At 39.6% G+C, this 23,664-nt stretch overlaps 1 protein-coding gene across 4 annotated transcripts in view; it reads right to left on the bottom strand.

The window, feature by feature from the left end:
• Positions 1 to 1,381: 1,381 nt before the first annotated feature.
• slc5a6a (solute carrier family 5 member 6a) overlaps positions 1,382 to 23,664 on the bottom strand; it is a 37,709-nt gene continuing 15,426 nt past the window's right edge. For all 4 annotated transcript variants that reach the window (XM_025010071.1, XM_025010070.2, XM_017434122.3 and 1 more), the window contains 16 exons: positions 20,744 to 20,978; positions 20,398 to 20,619; positions 19,717 to 19,782; positions 18,860 to 18,911; positions 18,649 to 18,716; positions 18,226 to 18,380; positions 16,357 to 16,497; positions 16,111 to 16,240; positions 15,947 to 16,035; positions 12,321 to 12,433; positions 12,054 to 12,121; positions 11,149 to 11,235; positions 10,859 to 11,043; positions 10,554 to 10,657; positions 7,548 to 7,669; positions 1,382 to 7,456 (listed from right to left, as the gene is read on the bottom strand). In XM_025010071.1, coding sequence (XP_024865839.1) covers positions 7,268 to 7,456; positions 7,548 to 7,669; positions 10,554 to 10,657; positions 10,859 to 11,043; positions 11,149 to 11,235; positions 12,054 to 12,121; positions 12,321 to 12,433; positions 15,947 to 16,035; positions 16,111 to 16,240; positions 16,357 to 16,497; positions 18,226 to 18,380; positions 18,649 to 18,716; positions 18,860 to 18,911; positions 19,717 to 19,782; positions 20,398 to 20,619; positions 20,744 to 20,869 — 1,917 coding nt within the window. In that variant the 5' untranslated portion in view covers positions 20,870 to 20,978 and the 3' untranslated portion in view covers positions 1,382 to 7,267. The remainder of the gene's footprint in view (positions 7,457 to 7,547; positions 7,670 to 10,553; positions 10,658 to 10,858; positions 11,044 to 11,148; positions 11,236 to 12,053; positions 12,122 to 12,320; positions 12,434 to 15,946; positions 16,036 to 16,110; positions 16,241 to 16,356; positions 16,498 to 18,225; positions 18,381 to 18,648; positions 18,717 to 18,859; positions 18,912 to 19,716; positions 19,783 to 20,397; positions 20,620 to 20,743; positions 20,979 to 23,664) is intronic.

Below are 23,664 nucleotides of genomic sequence, written 5' to 3'. Positions count from 1 at the left end.
CTGGATTTATAGAGCATCGAGGCTGCACTCCCACCTCTTTGGCCTGACTGCTGCTAGAACTAAATGGAAGTCCAGGGAAAAGCTGACAACAAGAGGAGAAGAAGGGGAGGAACTGGTGGGAGGGATGAAGGCTAAAAGGGGGAAGATGCAGGAGAGGTGCAGACAGAGTGGGAGAAAACCAGAAATAAAGGGAGGAGAAAGGAGAAATGACATCTGACCATCAGATCATTGTATTTGGTGTTTCTGTGTGATGGCTGTGGATGCAGAGCAGTTAAACTTCAGACAGATGGTTTACTCCTTGGTAAAGTTTATATCTAAGTCAAGCTGAACTCAATCTCTCAAATAAAATGAGCTCAGAACTGTAAATACTGAGGTGACTCACAACAACGATACATAAGCACTCCAATTCAGATAAAAATAGTCATTTCCTGGTATCATAAAGGGACAGTCCATTCAACTTTAAAGTCCTCACTGATACAATCAGCGTGATAAACACGCTCCATCTACTCACTGGTAACACGGCTGTTGTTTGGTTGCAAAAACAGCAACAAACTACACAAACAGGATCACGCAAAAGTGTAAAGATTAAATATTAGATAATGTAGTGCTTTTCCACAACAATGTCGTTTCTGAGAAAAAGTTGTTTTATAAGCCTGAAAAATGATTAAAAACTGGTCCTAACCATTAGCCTAGCCTGAACAGACTTGTGTCTCTTTCTCCATCCTCCATGCTCGAAGACTGATGTCACAGCTGATAAAATACTAACTACTGATGGCTATTAAACAGATCATCACTTCAAAGTTGGCAGGACTATCCCTTTAAAGTGCTAAAATGTACATGAAGAAAAAAGTAACAGTGTGGACCTAACTCTCACTCATTCATTTCCTGTCCACTCTGTGAAATGACTTCTGTTTTATGGTCCGTTTAATTTGAGTGCTTCTCGTCATTTTTTAACAGTCACATTAAGCAGATTTATTTTGCAGTTAATATCTTGAGATTTTTAAGCCAATAATTACTCTTAGACCCAGTCAGCTTTGATAAACCATTCCTCGTCCCGAATAAAGATTGTCTCAAAATATTTAACCCAAGTCATACAATTTAAAGGCAATGCTACCAACAACAAAGGAAACATGTGTAAACTTGTGACTTTGAATAAAGTAATAATAAAAAAACATCTCACTCATTTTTCTGCTAATAAAAACAAAATAATTTAGGGAATCCTAACTGACCTAAAACAATGTATATTAATATTTTTAACAATATATCACAATTTCATTAAAACATTTGAGAGAAGCATCAAGCCCCCCCTCTTCCAGTAGGTTTTTTATAAGTTACAAGTGTTTTTGCACAGAATTCTCAGTAGATGGCACAAACACACAAATGACACATTCACCTTTTAATTAATTGTTATCCACAAAAATAAAGTTGTTACATGAAACGGTGGACATGTCATTAATCATTATACAGTCACACATTCAAAAACAGACATGTTAGTGTTAAACAAAGCCACTTTAGTTTCTTCCATCAACCAATCAGAAGAAATCCCTTCCTTGTTCGTAATTGGCTGTTTGATCTGGTTCTGGGCAGATGTTCAAGCTCACGCTGCCACATTTCAGAGAAGTACATCAGGATGGAGAGGAGGCCCAGCCAAAGCAGAGGAGTGCTTCTGGGCCTGCTTTGCCTTTTTTGGAATGCACAACAGGAAGAATTCTTGTGGATGAGATGGGAAATAATAAATATTGTTCTGAACAATATTTATTGAAGGCAGAAATTACTAAGTGTCTCACTGTGAAAAGGCCACTGAGCTACAGAAGGAGTTCACTAAAGATCAACACAGTACGTGAGCTGAAGCCTCAGTCAAGTGTTTTTACAGCAGAAATACTCTCCCCTCTCCTGGTCACCTAATGTTAGTGTTCACTGGTGTCACAGTGCTCCACGCCCCACCCTGCTGAGGTCAGAGGTCATGGATTTAATGGAAAAGATCATTAACAGGCACGCACTTCAAGTAATTTCAGGTACGAAGAAGGATTCAAAAGAACATCATTTTTAAAAAGTCTGAACCATGAAAAGGTTTGGAATAGTTTGTGGATCTGGCAGAATTTTCAAATGTAGGGAAAAAAAAGAAGCTGATCAGCATTTGTTATGTGAAATGCCTTCATCAGCAGAGAACTGAAAACAGAAACATTTATGTGCAGCTACATTTTAATTCTGCCCAACTTTCACAAAATAAACCTTTTATGGTTCTTGCATATAGAACGTCACATTTAATTTTAAGAAATGTGTTCAGGCTTTATGTGAAATTACAAAAATACCCAAATAACGTCTAAAACATGTTCTGTTGGTAAAAAAAAATCTGAAAGAAAGTCAGATTCTATATGCTTTGGATAGGCTGAGGTATTTGGGTGTTGAGATGATGGTACAAACATGCTGCTTTACTTTCATGGTTTTAAACGACTTCATCCACGAATCTTTACAACCTCTAACCCAACCATGACACAAACTGCTTGTGGTTCTGATTGTCCACTCAAGTTTTGTGTGCAACAGCAGACTAAAAAAAGTTCCCCACATGTGAGAAGTGTGATTACAGACGACTGAAATGAGATGCAGGTAAACATCTGAATACGTGTGCTTTGTCCAGGCTGGCTGCTGCTGGCTGCTGCAGGCTGAGGGAGCATAATGAGTGACACAACCCAAAATGGACACCAAGTCCAACAGCAAGAGCACAGGTGGTTCGGACACACAACAAATGGATGGTCTAAAACATGTGGCAGGTCAAGAATTCTGATTCCAAAAAGTCACAAAGAAATTAAATGTTTAAAATGTTCAGATCACACACACACAACATTACGTCATGTCTGTCACAAACCTGCACTGACAGCAAACAAAGTTTTAATTTGAAATCAAAATGAAAAATGGCACTTAAAGGAAGCTGAAGGTAGAAAATCATCAGAGATGCAGTATGTCTTTAGTTCCAAACGGATCCAGTTCTACCCATGGACATTTATATTTATAGACCAAGTGTCTCTGCCTTCTCTTGTTGGGAATTAAACCTCTCAGGACCCAGTTTATAGAAGCTGCTATTTTGTATTTTTGGGGGAGATGTTGGGCTTTATGACCCACACACAATCATGGTATGGCATGAAGTAACTAATTACGCCTGAACATATTAGAATAATGAATATTGGAACATACAGCAGAAAGGTAAGAACTACCTGACTCAACGAGAGTAAACACCTAAGACAATTATCGTAGATGTGTTTTTGTTTTAATAAGGGCAGTGTTCCGTTTGGGGGCACAACTTAAAACTTGTACTGGAAACGGCCAACAAGGCAGGTTGGTCCTGTTCCAGCTTTGACTTCCAGGTCTTTTAACACCCCTTCACACCGGATAACAATGGAAAAATGTACCCAGAACATGGATGGTCTTTGCAGGGTTTAGGCAAGGTCTTCAGGAGCTTTTGAAGAAGCAGTCTCTTCATTATGAATGATGGAGTGATCAGTCTGTGATGTAGTGAGGTAGTAGTGGCGTGGTCCTGGGTGGAGTGTTGGGGCAGTGTATCCATAACATGGGACCGTGCTGGCCTCATGGCAACATGGTGGAAGAAGTTGCCTCTTTGTGCATCTTATCCTAGACTCTGAAACCACCTGGCCCTCGATATTCACACTGCAGTCTATAGTTGTTTAAATCTGACCTTATTTCTATTTTTAACATTGGCTTTAAATTTGAGTTCAGTTTGAGTCCCATCAGGTTATGTCGTGGTGTTTCCATGTTTTTGTCTATTTTATTTTGTTTGGTGGCTTTTGTGTGGGATTTGATTGTATTTATTTTATTGATTTTTTTCCTGTTTTTAACTAACTTGTAAAGCACTTTGGTCAACCTTGTTGTTTTCATGCGTGCTATAGAAATAAAACAGACATTGACATTTTGGATGTAGAGCAAATAACATCATGGCCAGGGACAGGGTGGATGTGGCTGAGCTCACCTGCATGACCCAGATAGACTTCAGTCTTCTGTGCAGGAATTCTGCCATCTGAGCTTAGAGAATAGTCTGTTGATCTTTAAGTATTACCAGCTGTATTAGAGCTTGAATATTCATGCTGAAGAGATGACCTCAGTATGAAAATACTGATGAGGTTTCTTCCTCCACAGCAAGACTGAAACTGATAATTCTGAATATACATATACAGTAAAATTCCACAGATTGTATCGAGGCAATGGAAACAGCCTAGCACAGACAGGATAGTCATGGTGGTAGTGTTGTGCTAGCATGGTGTGATCTTCGAGCTCTTAGCTCTATTCTGACATTGTGCCAGAGAGCACTCTCATCATTGCTAAGCATGAAGCAGGATCATAACTGCCTTCACACCAAAGGAGATTTTTCCAAATCCGCAGCGATCCAGCCATGTTCTAATAGGTTGTGGAGAAAGTAACTGGGTTCAGTGTGAAGAGGATCAAACAAACTCACTTCAGCTACAAAAGAGAAATCAGCAGCACAGCTCCAACACTTCCTGTTAACAACATTCAGTCAGCGAGGCACTTTAACTTCAGAGTTGTGTGGCTCACATGTCCTGACAGATACAACTGCTCACACTGACTCAGTGGAAAACTTCAAGTGCTACTAAATGGAAATAAACAGACCAACCTGCACTAATCACCTGGGTTTCTTGGTTCACATAACGACAAGTTGGTTTGTGTTCACACTAATTGCACAGATTCCTCCCTGACATTTATTCTACTCCTCCCCTCCCATGAGTTGAAAGTTACCGTTCTTTGAGTTATTTCCAATTCTAGATTGAAACACAACTTCATCAGAATATGGTTTCTGTGACCATATGGCTCAATTACACCTCACTGCTGCATCTCCTCACATCACCTGGAAAAATTAAACCTTAGTGCTCCACAAGGAGCATTAAATGGCCAACTACAACATACGATGTATGCCTGTGCAGGAGGACAAGTCTGCAACGCAGAGAGGAACACAAAAACTTTCTATACTAAACAAACTTATTTCAGTTATTCTGATAGTTAAAGCGATGTTGACTAAATTTTTACTGTTTCGACTCAAAAACAACTTTTCTATTTAAATGAACAATATATTGATTGTGTCCTACATTTAAGCTCCATGTATCAAAAATATAATATCACCTGACCTTTGCTAAGATAAAAAGCCAGCCAGTGGAATCTCTCTCACTGACAAAGGCAACATATTAAAGTGGTTGTAAAAACAGAGTTGACAGGGTTTGACGAAGCCTAAAGTAAATTCCACCTTAAAAAGACGATACAGATGTTCAGCAGTTCATCCTCTGTTAGGTGTGAAGGAGGTTTAAGGTCTCCTGCTCCTCCTCGAGTTCTCAAGACCTGGTCAAACAGATCTCAGTTTATCAATAACACTGCCCCTTTAAAACTCAAAAGCCTTCTTATGTTAAACTAAACTTTGTGTGATAGTCAGAAACACAGCTTTAGGATGATTTCTGAACAATTACAGGAGTCAGCAGCTCCACTGAAACATGATGCTGTCAAACAGACTAATAAGTGCTTGTCCTTCAAAATATATCTTAGATGACACATCCAAGACAGTTATTACTCTTTTTTTTCATGAACTAACCAAATAGTTGTAAATTAAAGGTATTTTTAAGTTTTGAAGTTCTGTGGAAAGGTTACAAATAATCTCTTACCTGTTGTAGACGTCCTTTTTGAACAACCTTAGTTTGGAGAAATAGTTTAATTCAGACAAACTTAAGGTTCAATCCCATACCAATGTTGGAACCAATAATATCAATATTAGTGTCAATCTTCCCGCCTCTAGTTATATGTAAGAATAAAAGTGCAGACCTCAAACCTGTGCAGTTTGGGATCAATCCCAGCAGGAATTTTATATAAACATGCAATGCAAAAGTGATAACAGTGTTCAAGTTTAAATGAGTCATTTGCACAAACTGCTTTGAAATCTTTAAGATTGGCGTTAATTTAAAAATAATAACATTTGTGCTGTAAGTAGGTTTGTTCATTATTAGGTTGTCAATACAAGCTAATAATGAACAGACCCATTTTCAAAGTTGATTTTGCAGTTAACCCCCCCCATCAATCTTAAAGTTTCATAGAGGTTTTTGCTAACATTTTTTTTCTACCTGTCCTTTAAAGTACATGGTGTGAAGATTTGATTAAATTCCTGTCAGAAGTGACCTGAGGCTGCACTGGAAGTCCTACACCTGCTGCTGTTACCACAGACTTTTATTTGTCTTGAGAAACTGAAACTGTGGTGTAAAGACTTTTAAAACAGAGTTTGCATAAATTAACATAACATTTTGGAAATTGGAGTTGTTTTAAGAAGGCAATGATCCACTTTGGTCTTGGTTGTGTTTGGACTAGCCATTAGCCCATCAGTCCTGTCAGAATTGAACTTTTTCTCCAAACTAAGTTCCTTCAAAGAGCCATCTGCAACAGGTAAGACATTAATGGTTCATAATTTTTACACATCACTTTAAAATGGAGGAAATGTCTCTTTAGGTATTTGTTTTGCTTTAGAAATAAGACTACTGGTATTAATTTTGACAGTAAAATCATGTTCTTTGGTTTCCAGTAACTGGGTTGTTTTTTCTTTTATCTTGTGCGAGACCACGATAATGGCAGTAAATTTATTGTGCTCTAATCTAAAATCATTCAGATTAATTTTAGTCAGCAGATAACTTACACAAGCAGCTGAAGGGTCCACTTTTATAAAACCAAGACCAAACTACCACAGCAGCAAAGTTAAGTCTCTGGATTTGATTATATCTGCAAGTACTTAGGGATCGTTTTCTCTACAAAAATAAAATGTTTGATATGTGCATCTAACAACTACCTGATTCTTGTGATTCTGCCAAACAATGAGCGTTTACAGTGCAACAAGTTATTGTGCATGAAAGCTGCACCCTAAGGTGGTCAGTGTGGGTAAGAATGATCCACTAACTGCTTTCTTCTGACTGCTGCTCGTGCAGTTTCTATTCAGCAGTAGCAGAGTTTCTAGGTTTTTTTTGTTTTGCTTGTCTGTCTGTGAGCAGGCATTATTATTATTAATATTATTATTAAAGAGTGTTTTCACAGACAAACACGGCAGAACATGAGTCTGCTTCTTCATCCAATTCAGCTGATAATTTCAGGTTATAAACACCTTAACCTGGTGCTGCTCTGCTCAATGATCACTTTTAGCCAAGGTGACTTGGAAGTACAGCAGGTGGGGTCAAAGTGTATGAGTGCATTTTGTGCAGTTTAAAACCAAACAAAATGGTCAAAATGCTGTCTCCTGAACCACGTGAGCCATCAGTTGGCCCGAAGGCGTCCTTATGTCCTCGTCTTCTGTCTGTGCTTTGTCGCTCTCTGTCTCCTTCTCCTCGATGACCATGTCCTCTTTGCAGTAAGCCGCACCGTTGTTGTCTTTTTTGGTCATTTGATAGGGTGCCGCGTTGGTTTCTTTGTGCTGGTCAGCAAGATTAAAGAAAGGATTCTAAGCACCTGCTGTTAGGAGCTGAAGTGGAAAATGTGCAGCTGCAGAGTAAACAGTAGGTTACCTTCTGGGCCAGAGGAGTGATGCAGCACAGCTTCTCTCGGTAACGCTTGGGCAGGAAGAAGAGCAGAGTGCCCAGGACTGGGAAAACTGTGCCTGGGGTCAGCTCCTTCTCCTTCATGGGGCCTAAAGGGAACAAGACAGCTGATAGTCACAGAACAGAAAACTGACCGAACATTACATTGAAACAATAGGTCATAAAAATATAGGTTCTTCAACTGAAACTAAAGTAAAACACAGTAAAGACTTGCATTAAACTCTTAGGGGCAGTTATGATAGGGAGATGTTAGAACCACGGACCAACAATTGGTCCTGCCAATATCTTTGCTTAAAACAACTTTCATCTCCAAATAAAAAACAAACAAAGAAAAGAAACGTCTTTATAATGATTCTACAAAGGTTTCAGTGGTTGGTATTGAAAATACATCAACTTTTAAAAGCAGGATTAACAGCATGCAAAGAAAACTGCCCAGTTTGTAGAAAGTCCCAACCAGGAAGAAGACTAACCAAAAAAAGGAATCCTTTATTTTATTACCCAAACATCTACTAATAAAGTTTTGCACATTTACCTCTATAATCTGGTCATATCAAATGGGATTTTAATACCCAAACAAATTATTTTTTTGTCAAACTCTTAGTTTGTCCCAACAAACACCAACAGGCTGCTGTAGATTAACAAGAATTTAATCTGCATGTTGCTTGAAAAAATTAAAATCAACAGATGTTGAATCCTGATCTGAATTTATTATGAATGTACTGTCTGGCCCAAAAAAGGTTACACACTACAATATGTCGTTGGACCGCCTTTAGCTTTGATTACGGCACACATTCACTGTGGCATTGTTTCTATAAGCGTCTGCAACGTCACAAGATTTATTTCCATCCAGTGTTGCATTCATTTTTCACCAACATCTTGATGATGATGGTAGAGTCTGACCTTCTCCAGCACATCCCAAAGGTTCTCAATGGGGTTAAGGTCCATGTGTGAAAATGATGTCTCTCACTCCCTGAACCACTCTTTCACAATTAAAGCCCGATGAATCCTGGCATTGTCATCTTGGAATATGCCCGTGCCATCAGGGAAGAAAACATCCATTGATGGAATAACCTGGTCATTCAGTATATTCAGGTAGTCAGCTGACCTTTGACCTCATTCTTTGAGCACATCCTGTTGCTGAACCTGGACCTGACCAACTGCAGCAACCCCAGATCATAGCACTGCCCCCACAGGCTTGTACAGTAGGCAACACTTCACCTGCCTCTCTTCTTACCCTGATGAGCCCATCACTCTGGAACAGGGTCAGTCTGGACTCATCAGACCACATGACCTTCTGCCATTGCTCCAGAGTCCAATCTTTATGCTCCGCAGCAAATTGAAGCCTTTTTTTCCCAGTTAGCCTAAATGATTAGTGGTTTTCTTAAGGCTACACAGGTGTTCAGTTCCAATCTCTTGAGTTCCTTCACATTGTGTGGAAATGCTCTTACTGTCACTATTAAACGTAGCCCAGAGTTCTGCTGTTGTTCTTTGATTTGATTTCACCAAATGTTTAAGTGAATCACGATGATTCAGGATTTTTTTCTGGCAACATTTCTTCCTCGAAGACGATGGGTCCCCACTATCCTTCCAGTTTTATTAACACGTTGGACAGTTCTTAACCCAGTTTTAGTAGTTTCTGCAGTCTCCTTAGATGTTTTCTCTGCTTGATGCCAATGATTTGACCCTTCTCAGACTGACATCTTCTCCACGACCTCAGGATGTGTCTTTCAACATGGTTGTTTAAGAAATGAGAAGCAACTCATTGCACCAGTTGGGGTTAAATAACTTGTTGCCAGCTGAAACATAATCACCCATGCAGTAATTATCCAATAGGAGGCTCGTACCTATTTGCTTAGTTAAATCCAGGTAGCGACTTTTTTTTTTTTTTTTTTTGGCCAGGCAGTGTAGTAAATCAGTCCCCAGGCTTGTTCAGGTCAACATGGTAACTGCAGCAAGGTGTCTCTCTCTTTTCCTGATTGGAATATCGATGACTTGAACGGACTAGAAAATAAGGCTCAAATAAACAGATGCCAGTCCCTCCAGGATTTCGTGGGCATTTTTTGTGATTTCGTGGGGCATTTTCTTAAAAGTTTTGATGAAAACATTTACGCTTCGGTCGCTGCTCCTGCACGCTCCCGGCATTCTGATGTTAACAGGAAGTGACGTCACATCTCTTCTTCGTAAGTTATTTGGGGTTATTTTGTATTCAACCATAAATATTAAGTTAAAGTTGCGGGAAAGTTGTGGTGTTTTGGGCAAAGTTGCAAAAAGTTGCGATTTTGCGGGGTTTGCTTGATTTAGCGTTAATAGTTGCGATCGCAACATCGCGAAAACCTAGAGGGTCTGAGATGCTGTGTGAAAACTAAGTCCTACCAAACACGCTCCTAAACAGTGAGCAGCAGGAGTTTGTGGTGTTCACTCACTACATTTTTATGTTTCAAAAGTGTTTTATGTAAGACAGAAGAGGGACAGAATACTTTGTCTGAGTCATTTATTTATTTTGGATGAGGCACCAGTTGGTTAATTTTATTTAGTGATCACTTCTGCCATCCTTACACTGTCTGGGAAGAAATCCTACAAGGACCTCCGTAATAAAGAACCAGTTGTGTTATTTACTTTAAAATAAATAAATTATATACATATATTCCCAACCAGCAGAGGGAAAGTGGCCTTGACTTGGCCATGGCATTTTTGGAAACCATGGCAGAGAATAGTGAGTATTTTTTGACTTTATGTCACTTATTTACCCATTGGTGGTCAGTTACGGGTGATCACCCCAAGACGACCCGCCAATATTGAGGAAGCACTCAGTTACATAAAAACCCACAGAGATCATGTAGAACCAAGTCGGGTTGAATTAGGGCAAAGCGAGTCATGCTGAGACTGAAAAATGGCTTTAGTCAAAATAAATGTTACCGTCTGTAGTTATTGTGACATACTTATTGAAAAAGAGCCATGGGTCAATGTGCATACCTGTTAGAAGACTGACCAGCAGCCCCACCACCACCACAGTAGTAGAGTTGTGAGCACTGTACCACATGTAGGACAAGGAGTAGAGCGCCTCAACACCCGTTGGCCTGGTGAAGGAAGCCACAAATATTAATAAACAAACAATATTTAGAGCTTTACATTGACATGGTTGTAAATACTACCCACACTTCACAATTCTTGCCTATTTCAGAGATGGGTGCTTCACTATTAAAAGCTTAATGTATCAAACTGTTACACAGGAATTAAATCAAATGGATATATAGAAAGGTTTGTTTGTGATGCATTACCTTGGCTTAGCTGTGGCCGTACTGACTATTGAGGTCAGAACAGTACTGGTCATGTTGCCAAACAGAGGCAGAGCTGTGGTGTTGAGTAGGGGTTCAGTGGTGGAACTAGACATGCGCATCACAAAGCTGCCAATCCCAACCCAGAAGGCCATGGCAAGGCCTGCTACCAACCCGATAACTGCACCCTGAGAGCAGCAGAGTGGATAATAACAATACAGCACATTCAAAAAGACAATCAACTTTCTCTGTGTAAAATAGCTAACAAAAGAGTGTCTTAATACACAACTTACAATGGAATTTGCCCATGGGAAAAACATTCCCAGGCAGAAGAGTCCCAGCAGAGGACCACCCACCATCCCAAAGATACTGAAGGCTGCCTGTGGACATCAAGCAGGGCAACAGAGTGAAAAGTTTTAAGGTTGCTTATACACCAGGATCATCCAGGGGACTCTGTTCGATTGGGTGGGGAATGCCAAAACATTTCAACCATTCATTTAGTTTAGTTCACTTTCACACTACATTTTTGAAAGTGAACCAAACCACCTGGACGTCACACAGTTTCAAAGCTGCTCGTCTGTGGCATTATTCATCCCCCAAGAGGGGAAATTCAGAGAGCAACAGCACAAAACTGATTTACATTGTAAAATAATTGAAATAAAAAGTAGATAAATTAAGTGATAGACAAAGTAAAAGGGAGAAACAAAATAAAGTATTAATCCCATCATGCTAGTATTAATTTTAAATGAGATTAATGCTAGTACTGATAATATCAGTTTTTGAATCGATCTGCACACAACTACTGCCCAGTATGAGCAGGAGGCGAGGCAACAAGCTGTCCAGCATGTTACTCTGTATGTAAAATGAATGCAGCGACGAGCGAGAGACTCCAATGTGCTCACTTCCTCTATTGGTTTGCTGGATAGTTTGTTTGCATTTCATACTGTAAGGGAACCACACTAGAGATTAGATGAGCTTGCACACCTTGCCAAATGAAGCAGACTATCCTATAAATGAACTGTGGTCTGTTTAAAGAGGATCAAACAACTCTGGCATGTCAGCTCCCCAAGTTGCTGTGAAGATGACAACTTTAATCTTGATGCTTTAAGACAGCATAATTTCACATTACAGATGGAAAATCTGACAAAAGAAACACTACTGTCCATATGTTTGTAACTATTGTAGCTGGAATAGTTACCTGCAGCACAGATCCCATAATGGAGGCAATGTAGGCCATAGCCAGACAGACAAGACCATAGGCCAAAGCTGTGACGTGTAGGACAAGGAACAGACAGAAGGGTCACATTTAGGAACAAATTTAAAACAAAAGAAGCCTGCTAAATAATATTTCATATTACCAAAGTATTAAACACAGAAATATTTTTTTACAAAAAAAACAATAGAACAAAATTATTGATCTTTTAGATTTTTTCAACGATTCAATCTTACAAACCCCCTGTCTTACCAAGTCCTTTGGAGAGAAGTGTAGCTCTTCCTTCAGCCATATTTGGAAAATGAGGTTTGATTAGGTCTTCCATAGTTACTGTTGCTAAGGAGTTAAAGGATGATGAGATGGTGCTGGGAGAAAAAAAAAAGAATAATTGCAAGAATGATAGTAAGTCCTTCAGGACCAATCAGGGAGGCTGCAGTTATCAGGAACATTCTGAAAAACACTAATGCATTATTTTATGTGCAGGAGAAATTCCAATTATATTTAGCTGAAAGGAAATGGGGACACTGAGCACTGAGCTGAGAGATGAACAACTATTCACACTACCACCTAATTTAGAGGTACCAATTAACTTAACATGCAAGTTTTTGGTCTGTGAGAGGAAACTGGAGTACCCGGAGTAGACTCACATGTGCACGGGGAGAACATGTAAAGTCCACCTGGACAGGCTCCATTTTTGGAGGCAATTCTGTGACCTCCCTGATGGGAGGCAACAGCTCCAACCATTGCACCACCATGCTGCCAACACTGAGTTATTAACAGGCATAATAAAAATTTATGACAAAGTGCTGTTTACTTGATGCTGCGCATCTGTGGATTTAGGGTTTCCTATGGTTTTAGAAATAAAGAAAAATTTTCTTCCTCAAAAGTTTTACATTTTAAGAAATAAATGAAGAAATACAAATTTAAAAGAAAAAAAGAACTGCCGTACATCGCACATTACACTTCATGATTGCTAATTTATTAAAATTAAGCCAAAATGCAGAAGCCTGTTATAAAAACTAAGGGTGAATTCTATTTCACTACTTAGCACTATTCCTGTTTTACACGTTCAAGCCAAAGGGTAGAGGTGTTCTACTTCTCTTTGTAATGTAAGGTCTGGGTGAAGTGGCAGGACTATCTGGCCCTACAAACTAAGGTCTTTCAGGGGGCATGCTTCAAACAACGTGTTCAAAGCTGTACTAGCAATGAAGTTCACAAACGTAATAATCTGTTTATTGTACGCTGGTGTATATGGCAAATATCATGCTTGCAATTCCTTAGCAAGCATAAAGAAAATTGCATTGTATAAAAAAAAAATTGTAGCAAGCTAGGTAACTGGTACATGAGCTGTTACAACTTCAGCTTAAAAGAAAAAAACAATATCCAGGGTTTCCTCCGGCGTATTATAAGCCTGGCGGGTCGCCAGGCTAAGCTCCGCTTGTTTAAAATAAATACGTCATTTTTTTATACACGTTTTTTCCCACCCGCATGCCCAAAACCGCTGCCATTCTCTACCTCACCGGGCAAGGGTGCACGCGCCAATAGTGACGCAATCGCGCTGTTCCCGCCTGTGTTGCATTGTGCACCTTTTGTAACTTGGCAAGGACCATGGGCGCCATGCTCCATTCAACCATCTGCTCTCTTTTTTACCGCATTTCCACTGGTTATGTAGCGTACTGCCCCAACGTACCACCGCACGCTCGGGTCTGCACACTGTTCGCGGAGCCCTGCGGGACTCTAATGAGCCTCGATGTGAGACGTGTGTTGGTGCTTTATTTGCATTTTTTCATTTATGTTAATTTATTTATTTATAAATGTGACATAAATAAGAATTCAAATTAGGTGCAACCAATTATTTATTATTATTTTAATCATATTTCTTTGTTTAAAAAAGTATTTCAAAAGTGCCGTTTTGTAAAACTGTAGTTGTGTAGTAAATATTTGACACAAATATCTTACAATATCACATAATAAATAGCCATATTTTAAACTTTCCTGTCAACTTTAATCTTTTTTTTTTTTTTTTACTAACTCAGTCGGCTGGCAATCAGCCAGCGAACGGCCACCTACCCCCGGGCTTAGCCTCTTTTCTGGGGGAAACCCTGAACATCAATAACAACAACAAATAAATATTGTCACTATTTATGCAATAAAAATTGGCTACTATTGATGCAAACTGAGTACCTGAATGGTATGGTCCGTTTCCCAAGGGAATATTTTAACACTACTTTTCATGACTTCATATTAGGGGCCATGAGAACACTAAGGGTAGGGATCGGGTAACACTAGGAAATGGAATTCATTCTATGTCCACCCCATTACTTCTATAGGAGGGTAAGTGTTTATTAACTGCTTATCAGTGTGCGCTCCTCTGATAAATCAGAAGTTTTTTTAATTTGCTGCTTCAACATACAGGTTTCTGTTAACACAATACCTGGGAGGAAAAGCATCAGTAACTTGCTGCTCAATAATTTGGGAAGGGTTAAAGGTAATTTCCAATGTGTTTAAAGCCCATAATTCTACAGAGAGAAAGGTCATTCACAAATGAAAACCATTCAAGACAAGTTCCAGTCAGACAGGATAATTAGATGAAGACAGAATAAGTTTGGCTTATTTGGAAGAGTTTGCAGTCTAATATCTGAAAACAACATGGCCGCACAGCCAAGGTTTGTTAATTTTTATCTGAATGAATTACAAGACTTCTGGAACAATGTTCTTTGTTTTTTCTCCAAATGTGCTGCTGTCCATTATTGGTAAATATCTCAAGTCTCATCACAAACACTTCATGGGAACTTTTAGCACAGTGACAGAGGGCTGATCAGCCACAGGACCTGGGTACCTACAGTAATTAAGTTGACCCAGAACTCATCAGTAAACCAAAATATTCTGAAGTCAAATGTGAGGCCATCTGCCTGACAGCTCAAGCTTGGTTGAAAGTGGGTCACACAACAGGACAATGATCCCGAAACACAGCAGCTAATCTACAACAGACTGAAAAAGAAAATAATGAAGGTGTTACAATGATCCAGTCAAAGCCCACACCTCATCCTGATGAAAATGCTGTGGTGGGACCTGAGGAAAGCTGTGCAGAAACTAATGTTAGCAAACCTCAATGAGGTGACGCAGTGCCGTAAAGAAGAGTAGACTATGACTGAGTGTAACTGTTGCTAAAGGTGGTTCAACAAGATGGTGAATTTTCTAAAATGATTCTCTTTGGCTTAGGTTTTGTGTAATAAATAATGAATCATTATGACATGTCTGAAACAATAAAAAATGTCATAATTTTTTGTTCATTTGAAGTTATATTTATGTGATGTTAAGACCTGGTAAAAACCAGATTTAGGTTGTGATATCCAAAACCTTAGAAATAAAGGATGCATTTTACATCATTTTTGCAGTTGAATGATGCATAAAAATAATCCAATGTAATCCATCCATCCATTTTCTTTACCCGCTTCTCCATTCCAGGCTGCAGGTAGCTGGTGTCTATCCCCAGCAGTCACTGTGCGAGAGGCGGGGGACACCCTGGACAGGTTGCAAGTCCATCACAGGGCCACATAGAGACTAACGAGACAAACAACCATTCACACTCTCACTCACACCTAGGGACGATTTAAGAGTCACCAATTAACCTAACATGCATGTTTTTGGTCTGTATCCAATGTAATGTCAAACAAAATATAAAAATATTGATTCATTGAGATAGGGAATACTTTATGATAGACTGGTAAAATCTTATAAAGTGTGTAAAAGCCAGAGTTTCAATAATAAATGAGGCTTAAATTGTTGTTTTGCTGCTGTCAGCAAGACGGTGAACAAACCCTCTGCAGAGGCTCAGTGGACCATTACCTCACAGTCTGGGTTCTTGGGTCATTTACCTGAGTGCTCCACTGAAGAGACAGGCCACAAACAGCCCTGGGAGGCCAGGAAGATCTCTGAATACATCCATCACAAAATACAGCACCATCTGCACAAACAAACTCGGCATCAACAGAGCATACCTCTCTTTATGTCGCTTCAACCTGAAATCTCTAGGCCTCACCTGGTCATTGGTTTTGACGTAACCCTTGTCCAAAGGGCTTTCCTCTCCATAACGAGCAAACATAACCAGACCCATCAAACAACCCAAACAAAGCACGATTTGCTGGCATGGAAAAACGACATAGCAGGACCTGAAAAGACAAGATGGGTGGATAAATGGTTGTCAGGAGCTTTTCGCGTCTTACGTCATTGTTCGCTTTTAACAGTACAGGTAAGCCAAAAATGTGATAAAGTGGTTTCTGCTCACATGACAGCTTCCTTCTCAGAGCGAGAACTGAGGTATCTCTGGACCTGAGCTTGATTGACACCATAGAGAGCCAACATGAGAAAGACACCCCCAACCCCCAGAGTCCAAAAGGTGTGGCGCTGCAGAGGGTCTGGGTTCAGACTACAGAGGGAGAGTGAAGGTTACATTATTTATGGAATTCTGATTCTCAAAAATGTGGCTAAGCAAGTTTCCCTGACCTTTACTCTTATACAATGTATTCAATACACTCACAAACAAAAAATAAGTTAAGAACCCAGATGAAGTGGTGGAAACAAAGTAAAACTGCATAAATTTAAATGTCATATGAGTGTATGCCAATGATTACAGTATCAGATCAAATGGGTAACAGAGTTGGCAGGAGGGGCACACTGCTGGTCTCAAGTCAGTAGGGCCTAGTCCCCTGCCTGGCCTAGGTACAAGCAGTGATTCTGTGTAGAACTGAGTCATACAGCTGTATCCTGTCCTGCTACAAGTTGCCCCACAGCTGTTGTAACTAACCCTTGAGAGCAGATCAGCACTGAATTAGAGTTACGTTCGAGCTGATTATGCATGTTTGACTAGAGGACCTGTCTGTTCATAGGAAGGACCTCGGGATGACACAGACAACTAATAGACACTCATGTCTCGTGTTTCTATAGGCACTGTCTCATAGAAAGACTCTCAGGGTGCTGTCTCATCAGGGGTAAGGCATGCGGACGCAAAATATCACTGATGTAACACCATGCTGTCAGGGGACCCTGACAGCATGGTGTCAGGGGTCATACCTTATGTGGCACACAACTTAAGGCCACACATTGATGTCAGGAGTTATGCCAGTGTGTCTCGCTACAATATTAGAAGGAGTTGTTCTCTTCCCTTGGTGTCACCATGTGCAAACACAACAGTAATCTATAGTAATACAGAACTAAGATTAATTGCTGAACATGATACAGCACCATTCATCATCACTTCATGCCTGCTGGTTATAACTCCACTCCAGAGGCAGCTGTCTCTACTCTGGTGTTAATGCATGGGATGGTGAACCTCTAGTCTGGCTGATGCCAGTTGTCATGAGATGAGGATGACACTGGGTGTCGTAAAGCAGAGGTCCCCAACCCTGGTCCTTGTGGCCTAATGTCCTGCATGTTTTAGCTGTTTCTCTGCTTCAACACACCTGACTGAAATGAATGAGTCGACAGGCTTCTGCAAAACTTGATGACAGTAGGTAATTCAATTATTTGAATCAAGTGTGTTAGAGCAGGGAAACATCTAAAACATCCAGGACAGTGGACCACAAGGACCAGGGCTGGGGACCTCTGTTGTAAAGAGTCCAATAGCTGCATTTAGATGCCAAGCACGGGTTTTGTGATGCTTGGCGCACAATATGGCAATCCTCTCTTGGTCTATCTTAGGCAACCTGAACCTTCACAACATGAGTACCTTCCCACTGGAATGATCATCTGACTGCAGTGACATCTGTACACCCACATGCTGTGCAATTGCACTAGACGACCACCTGTCCTCAAGCAAACCCAAAAGGTGACCTGTATTAAACTACATAAAGTGCTGGTAATGCTCTTTAATGCATCTAAAAGGCAGCTCCTGTGTCTGCTGACCCTTACTCACTGACTGACTGACTGCTGGACAGTCTGGCAACTGACTGCTAACTGTTGCTCCACTTGTGATATCACCACTTATTCTTTCTGATGCTTGCTCTAGAAGTGCCAGCTCCTTGTAAATTGAATCCTTTATATACCCATCACTGGTCTGCACGGTCTGATCGAGTAACAAACTTTGTCCAAATTATACTTTTCCTTCAGAGTGATTTACATGTTATCAGCGCGTGCAGTTAGTTCACTCAATACTCACTCTAGTCCAGCAATGCGGCTGCCGTTGACTGCTTTCCTCCAGACCTCTGCTATACCTCCAGCCTGACTGGCTCCTACCACAATCACAGCCAGCTGGCCTGCAAACATCACCACTGTCTGGAACACATCAGTCCAGATGACTGCCTTCAGGCCCCCCTGGGAGACAGCAACAAGAGAGCTGATCACTTTAAAGTTCATAATGATCAAAAATAAACATTCAGCTGTAATAACTTCCACTCAGATACAAGTGGATGTTTTGGAAAAGTGGTAAAATATATTAACCCCTCCAACCATTTCAAACTGTTTTAAATGTACTCATTCAGCCATTCTTTTACCTTATTGCACTGTTTTAGATAACAATCAATTAAATATTATCACAGTCAAAAACTAAAATATACTGAGTACGAAAAATTTTTCAACTTACCAGAGCAGTATACAAAGTACACACTAATCCCATGGCCAACACTGCCCCCCATAGGTCAAAACCTGTCACTGCAAATCACAGTAAATCCGTAATCAGTTACTCAAGAATAACTATAAAACATGCTGTAAGAAAAAAAGCAATAATGGATCTGATGAAAGTGTACAATTCAATGTTAACACTGACAGACTGTGCTAAAATTTAACAAATTTACCTGCATTCAGTGCCAGTGCTGGGGCATACAGGACTACCCCCATATAAATGACCTGCAGACAGAAAACAGCACTGTAAAACAGGAGAAGTCTTAAAAAACGTTATATCTCTGTGGGCTTAGTGGATGATTCTGTTAAAAAAAACAACTTGAGTTACAATACTGCAAAAATGAATTTACACTTTTGCTGTTTTCTTAAAAAAATATCAATGCAAGTAAATACTATCCTGTTCATTTGTGTTATGAACAAGCAACTGGGTGTGTGGTAATGGGAGTTAAAACCATAAAGCAATAACTAAAAATTTACAAGGGTCAATGTGACATTTGCAGGAACAAAATTCAAATCAGAATTGCCAAAGATTTAGGGAAAGATGTTGCACAATGTGTAGAGCTTGAAGTATGTGTTAGGAATGACTTTCAGCTACTACCACACCAAATTCTAGCTCAATGTCTGTAAACAGACAGATTTTGTGTTGGCTTATGTTGATTAGCTGTGGTGTTAAAAGTTAATGAGTAGGAGATGTTGAACATCCAATGATTAACTTTTGACTCCCAAATAGTTCATGTCAAATTTTAAATGAAAAGCCTGCTAAATTTGTTAGTACCCAGAATGTGGTTTTGGTAATAACTCTCAGGTACTACCACACCAAATTGAAGGTCAATATCTGTAAAACTGACTGAGTTGTAGTCATTTTTGTGTTTTTTAAGGTCAGTAGGCTTGCAGCCTTCTTGAATCAGGTTAACCCTAAAGGTTAATCAAATGTAGACGTACATCAAATAATTACTTTCTACAATTTCATTAGATTTTGTTCAGCCTCTATAATCAATATTCACATAATATATGAAGCAGACCTAAATACCATTTGAAAGATGAATGTCACAGTCCCACATATGCGAACCGTCTTGTTAAAACGAAGCTCCAGATACTGTTGGAGAAAACATAAACGAAAAAAAACAAAACAAAAACAGAAACAACAAAAAAAGAGCTAAATAAAGACTCATACTTCATATCATCTCAGAGGTGAATTGTATTTGACAGTAAGTGCAGCAAATCAGACTTAGTTTAAATTTTATTTATCAAAGTGAGAAATCACAGGACATTACTACAATCGTCTTCTGTTAAATGATCAAGCGAAAGATCCTTTAGACACATTTATTCTTAAAATAAGACCACATGCTTCTCTGATTCTTTTATGTCAGAGATAAGACAGATAAGACTGTAAAACTCTGAGATCATACTTGAGAAAGATAAGGATAGAAAAAGCAGGAGGTAAATGTGTTGACAGAGTAAAACGAAAAATACAGAAAAAAAGAGACATTTAAAACAATTTCAGATCATAAAATCAACTTCTGTTACAGTTTAGTTTACTTTCAAATACCTGGGTGTCATAAAACAAAAGCCAGATGCAAAGACACATTTGACACGTTGCAGATATCAATAAATACCAATTAGCTTGTTGCAAGCATGTATAACTTTAAAGGAAAAAAAAAAAAAACATAACAGGGAGAGAGAAAGTTGTGTGCCAACTCTTGTTGTGTACCTCGTAGGCACTGGACAGCCGAAGCCTGTAGAAGACTGGTATGAACACATGAGCAGGGATGAGCAGACCCAAGAAATAGGAGCAACCCAGGAACCAGTACTGTGTCCCAAATGAATAAACCTCAGACGGCGCACCCAGGATGGCCACAGCTGACTGAAACGTGGCCAGCAGGGACAGAGACACAGGCAGGCAGCTCATGGAGCGGTCAGCCAAGAAGAACTCCTGAAGTGAAGCAGGTGTGTGTCAGATATCAGTACTACACACAGTCGAAAGACTTAAAGCTCAGGGAAACCAACATCAGAGTATGGAATCATCAAATCTTCATGTGTATGAGAACAAAATCTACCTGCGTTGTACGCTGACGTCCACCAGAGAAGGCATAGAAGAGGCCAATGCTGGCTGAGGCCACCAGAAGAAGAACAAAGATCACATAGTCCACTGTGGTGAAGTGCATCCGGACCACCTCCCCCATGACAATGCTGGATGTTGGAGGAGGCGGAGGGCCGTAGGAGCCTTTGCAAGAACAGCCTCAGGGGCTATTTATGACATCAGAGAAAGCTCGTTGTCCATGGACACATTCCCTAAAAGGGAGAAGGAGATAAAAAGAAGTTGCACTCATCCACTTACTAAAATCAAAGCAGCAACATTACGCTAGAATCTAAAAACATTCATAAAGATTTATTTTACAAGATGTGCAACAATGGGAAAAGTTTTAAAGTTACATTTAATTGGGCAAATCCAATAAAACAAATAAAATCGTTATCATCGTATTTAAAAAAAAAATTATTGTAGGTAGGTACATTTATTTATATAGCACTTTTCAGCACAAGGCGACTCAAAGTGCTTTACAACACAGAACAAAATTACAGACAAAGTTACAGAACATGATAATGAACAAAATTACAGACAGGTACAAGATACAATGATAAGTAATTGTCTAAATAAGCTAAGCTAAACCAACAGATCTAAGCATGACTAAATGTACAGAACTAAGCTAAGCTAAAACTAAAACTAACGGTACCGAGCTATCTAAAAGTACCCCAGGCCCGCTCTACAGCCGAAGTAAAACCAGACATATCTAAGCATGAGCTAAGACAGTCAAAAATAGTAGCTAAACTAAACAGATCTAAGCATGACTAAATGTACAGAACTAAACTAAGTGTACAGGAAGATAAAGTTAAACTAAACAGTACCAAATTTCTAAATGGTACCAGTGGCCCGCTAAAACAGCCGATGTAGTAAAAACAAGCAGTAGTTGTTTTGGTTCAGGCAGACTGTTTTCTGTCTGCCTTGAAAGTCTTGCTGATACTTCTCAATGGCGAATCCAAACAGCCAAATTCCAGGACCATTCCGCCTGTTTCGAGCGAAGCAACTCTCTTCAAGATGTAACCCATATTATACATGAGTTCCAGAAACGCAGTTCAGTCTGCGGTCCTGTAAAAGAATCGCATCCAACTTGCGATTCAGCTCGCGTATCCACACAGTTTGATTGCTGATCGCCAAACCCACCAAATGAATTTGACAATAAGTCAGGTAACTGCCTAATCCAAACAGCAGAAATCCTGTTATCAGAAATCCAAATATGTAAAGATCCTCCACGTCTTCCACAGACAGACTCGATAGACAAACAGGATTTCAACGTTTCCAGGAATCCAATGTGTATCCAGCGAAGAATGTCTTCTCAGGGTAAGCTGGCTCTCCTTTGGTCGGCCTTCCCATCGAGAAAATTTGATCAATTGTGTTGAGAAACCAGCTGACTAGATCCATAGTTCCAAAAATGTTTGGAGGAGTATGTAAAAAAGAAGTTCCCAAAAGCAAGGGGGTGGGGCAGTACAGGAGTCAAAGAGACAGAGAGAAAAGAAACACGTCCGCCTTCCACCAGGAGCAGAGAGAAAAACCCAAATGACAAATTTTTTGGCAATGTTGCCCACCCCTAAACAACAATAAGATAAGCAGAATATATACCAAAGGGTTGCATATGTATGAATGAGTTAAATATGAATGGGCCCAAACCTATGACTATCATTGTAACTTAAACTCAACTAATTAACTTATGGTTGGTGTCAATCTGAAGGAGTGACATACGACTGGGAACACTGTCCTTCTAACAACGCATTTCACCTTTTGTTCTTCTGACCTGCAGCTCAGTCAAATGCCAACCTGACAGCCAAACCATCTGTTCTGTGATTGGATTGTTAAATTTGTGATTGACATGAAACTGATCAATCAGCTTACAGGAAGAAAATTCCAGTCAAAATTTGTACTTGCAAAATAAAACTCACAGTCAGAGTTTTACATGCAATTTTATGCTTTGTATCGTAAACTAACCTTAACAAAAAAATAAAAATAATAATTCTGACTTGTTTGATTATTTTTTTACAAATACAATTTTTTTTCCTCACAAATTTTTATCTACAGATGCACAAAGATGAAATTCTCAGACATTTTGGTTTACAAACTAAAGCCTAATTCACAACTACACATTCTGAGGGAAGCTGGTCCTTCTCTGGTATGGCCTCAACTACTAGATTCTGCTCCAAGGTTTACTAAATTACCAGTCTTTGGTTCATTTGGTTTATTTTTGTCACAGCTGTCAGGACTAGTGACTCAACTTTTTTTCCTTTACAAATCAAATGCTGCAGTATAGCAGAAAAATATGAGTAAAAAAAAATTGTGATGTGCAATATTGTTGTTTCATATTGCGATGACGACATCAACTGCAATAAACCCACATTTTCCTCCCTTTCTCTTCTGTCATTAATATTACCTAAACCAGGTGTGGGCATTGAGGCCAGTGAGAGTTTTTTTTTGGATTGACCAAGTATACACTCCTGATCAAAATCTTAAGACCAGTCAAAAAATTGCAAGAATTTGCATTTTGCACTATTGGATCTTAAGAAGGTTTTAAGTAGAGCTTCACAATGTTAAAGGAAAAAATCAGTGCAAGAGACAAGAACTTTTGAGCAGGGAATTTTCTGCAAACTGCATTTAAACTCAAACATGATTTTTTTCAGCTGATCAAAAATCTGGATTCCATGTCATTTTCTGTCATGTCTTTACACTGTCAAGACCTGATGGCAAAAGCAAAAAAGCTCACTGACTTTGAACGTGGTAGGATTGTTGAGCTGCATAAGCAAGGCCTCTCACAACGTGCCATCGCTGCTGAGGTTGGACGCAGTCAGACAGTCATTTTGCATTTTTTAAATGATCCTGAGGGTTATGGAACAAAAAAGTCAAGTGGTAGACCCAAAACGATTTCACCAGCTC

Source organism: Kryptolebias marmoratus, linkage group LG19, assembly GCF_001649575.2.
Source record: "Kryptolebias marmoratus isolate JLee-2015 linkage group LG19, ASM164957v2, whole genome shotgun sequence".
Lineage (NCBI taxonomy): Eukaryota > Metazoa > Chordata > Actinopteri > Cyprinodontiformes > Rivulidae > Kryptolebias > Kryptolebias marmoratus.
The sequence above is the reverse complement of the archived record's forward strand: the minus strand, read 5'-3'. Positions and strand labels throughout refer to the sequence as shown.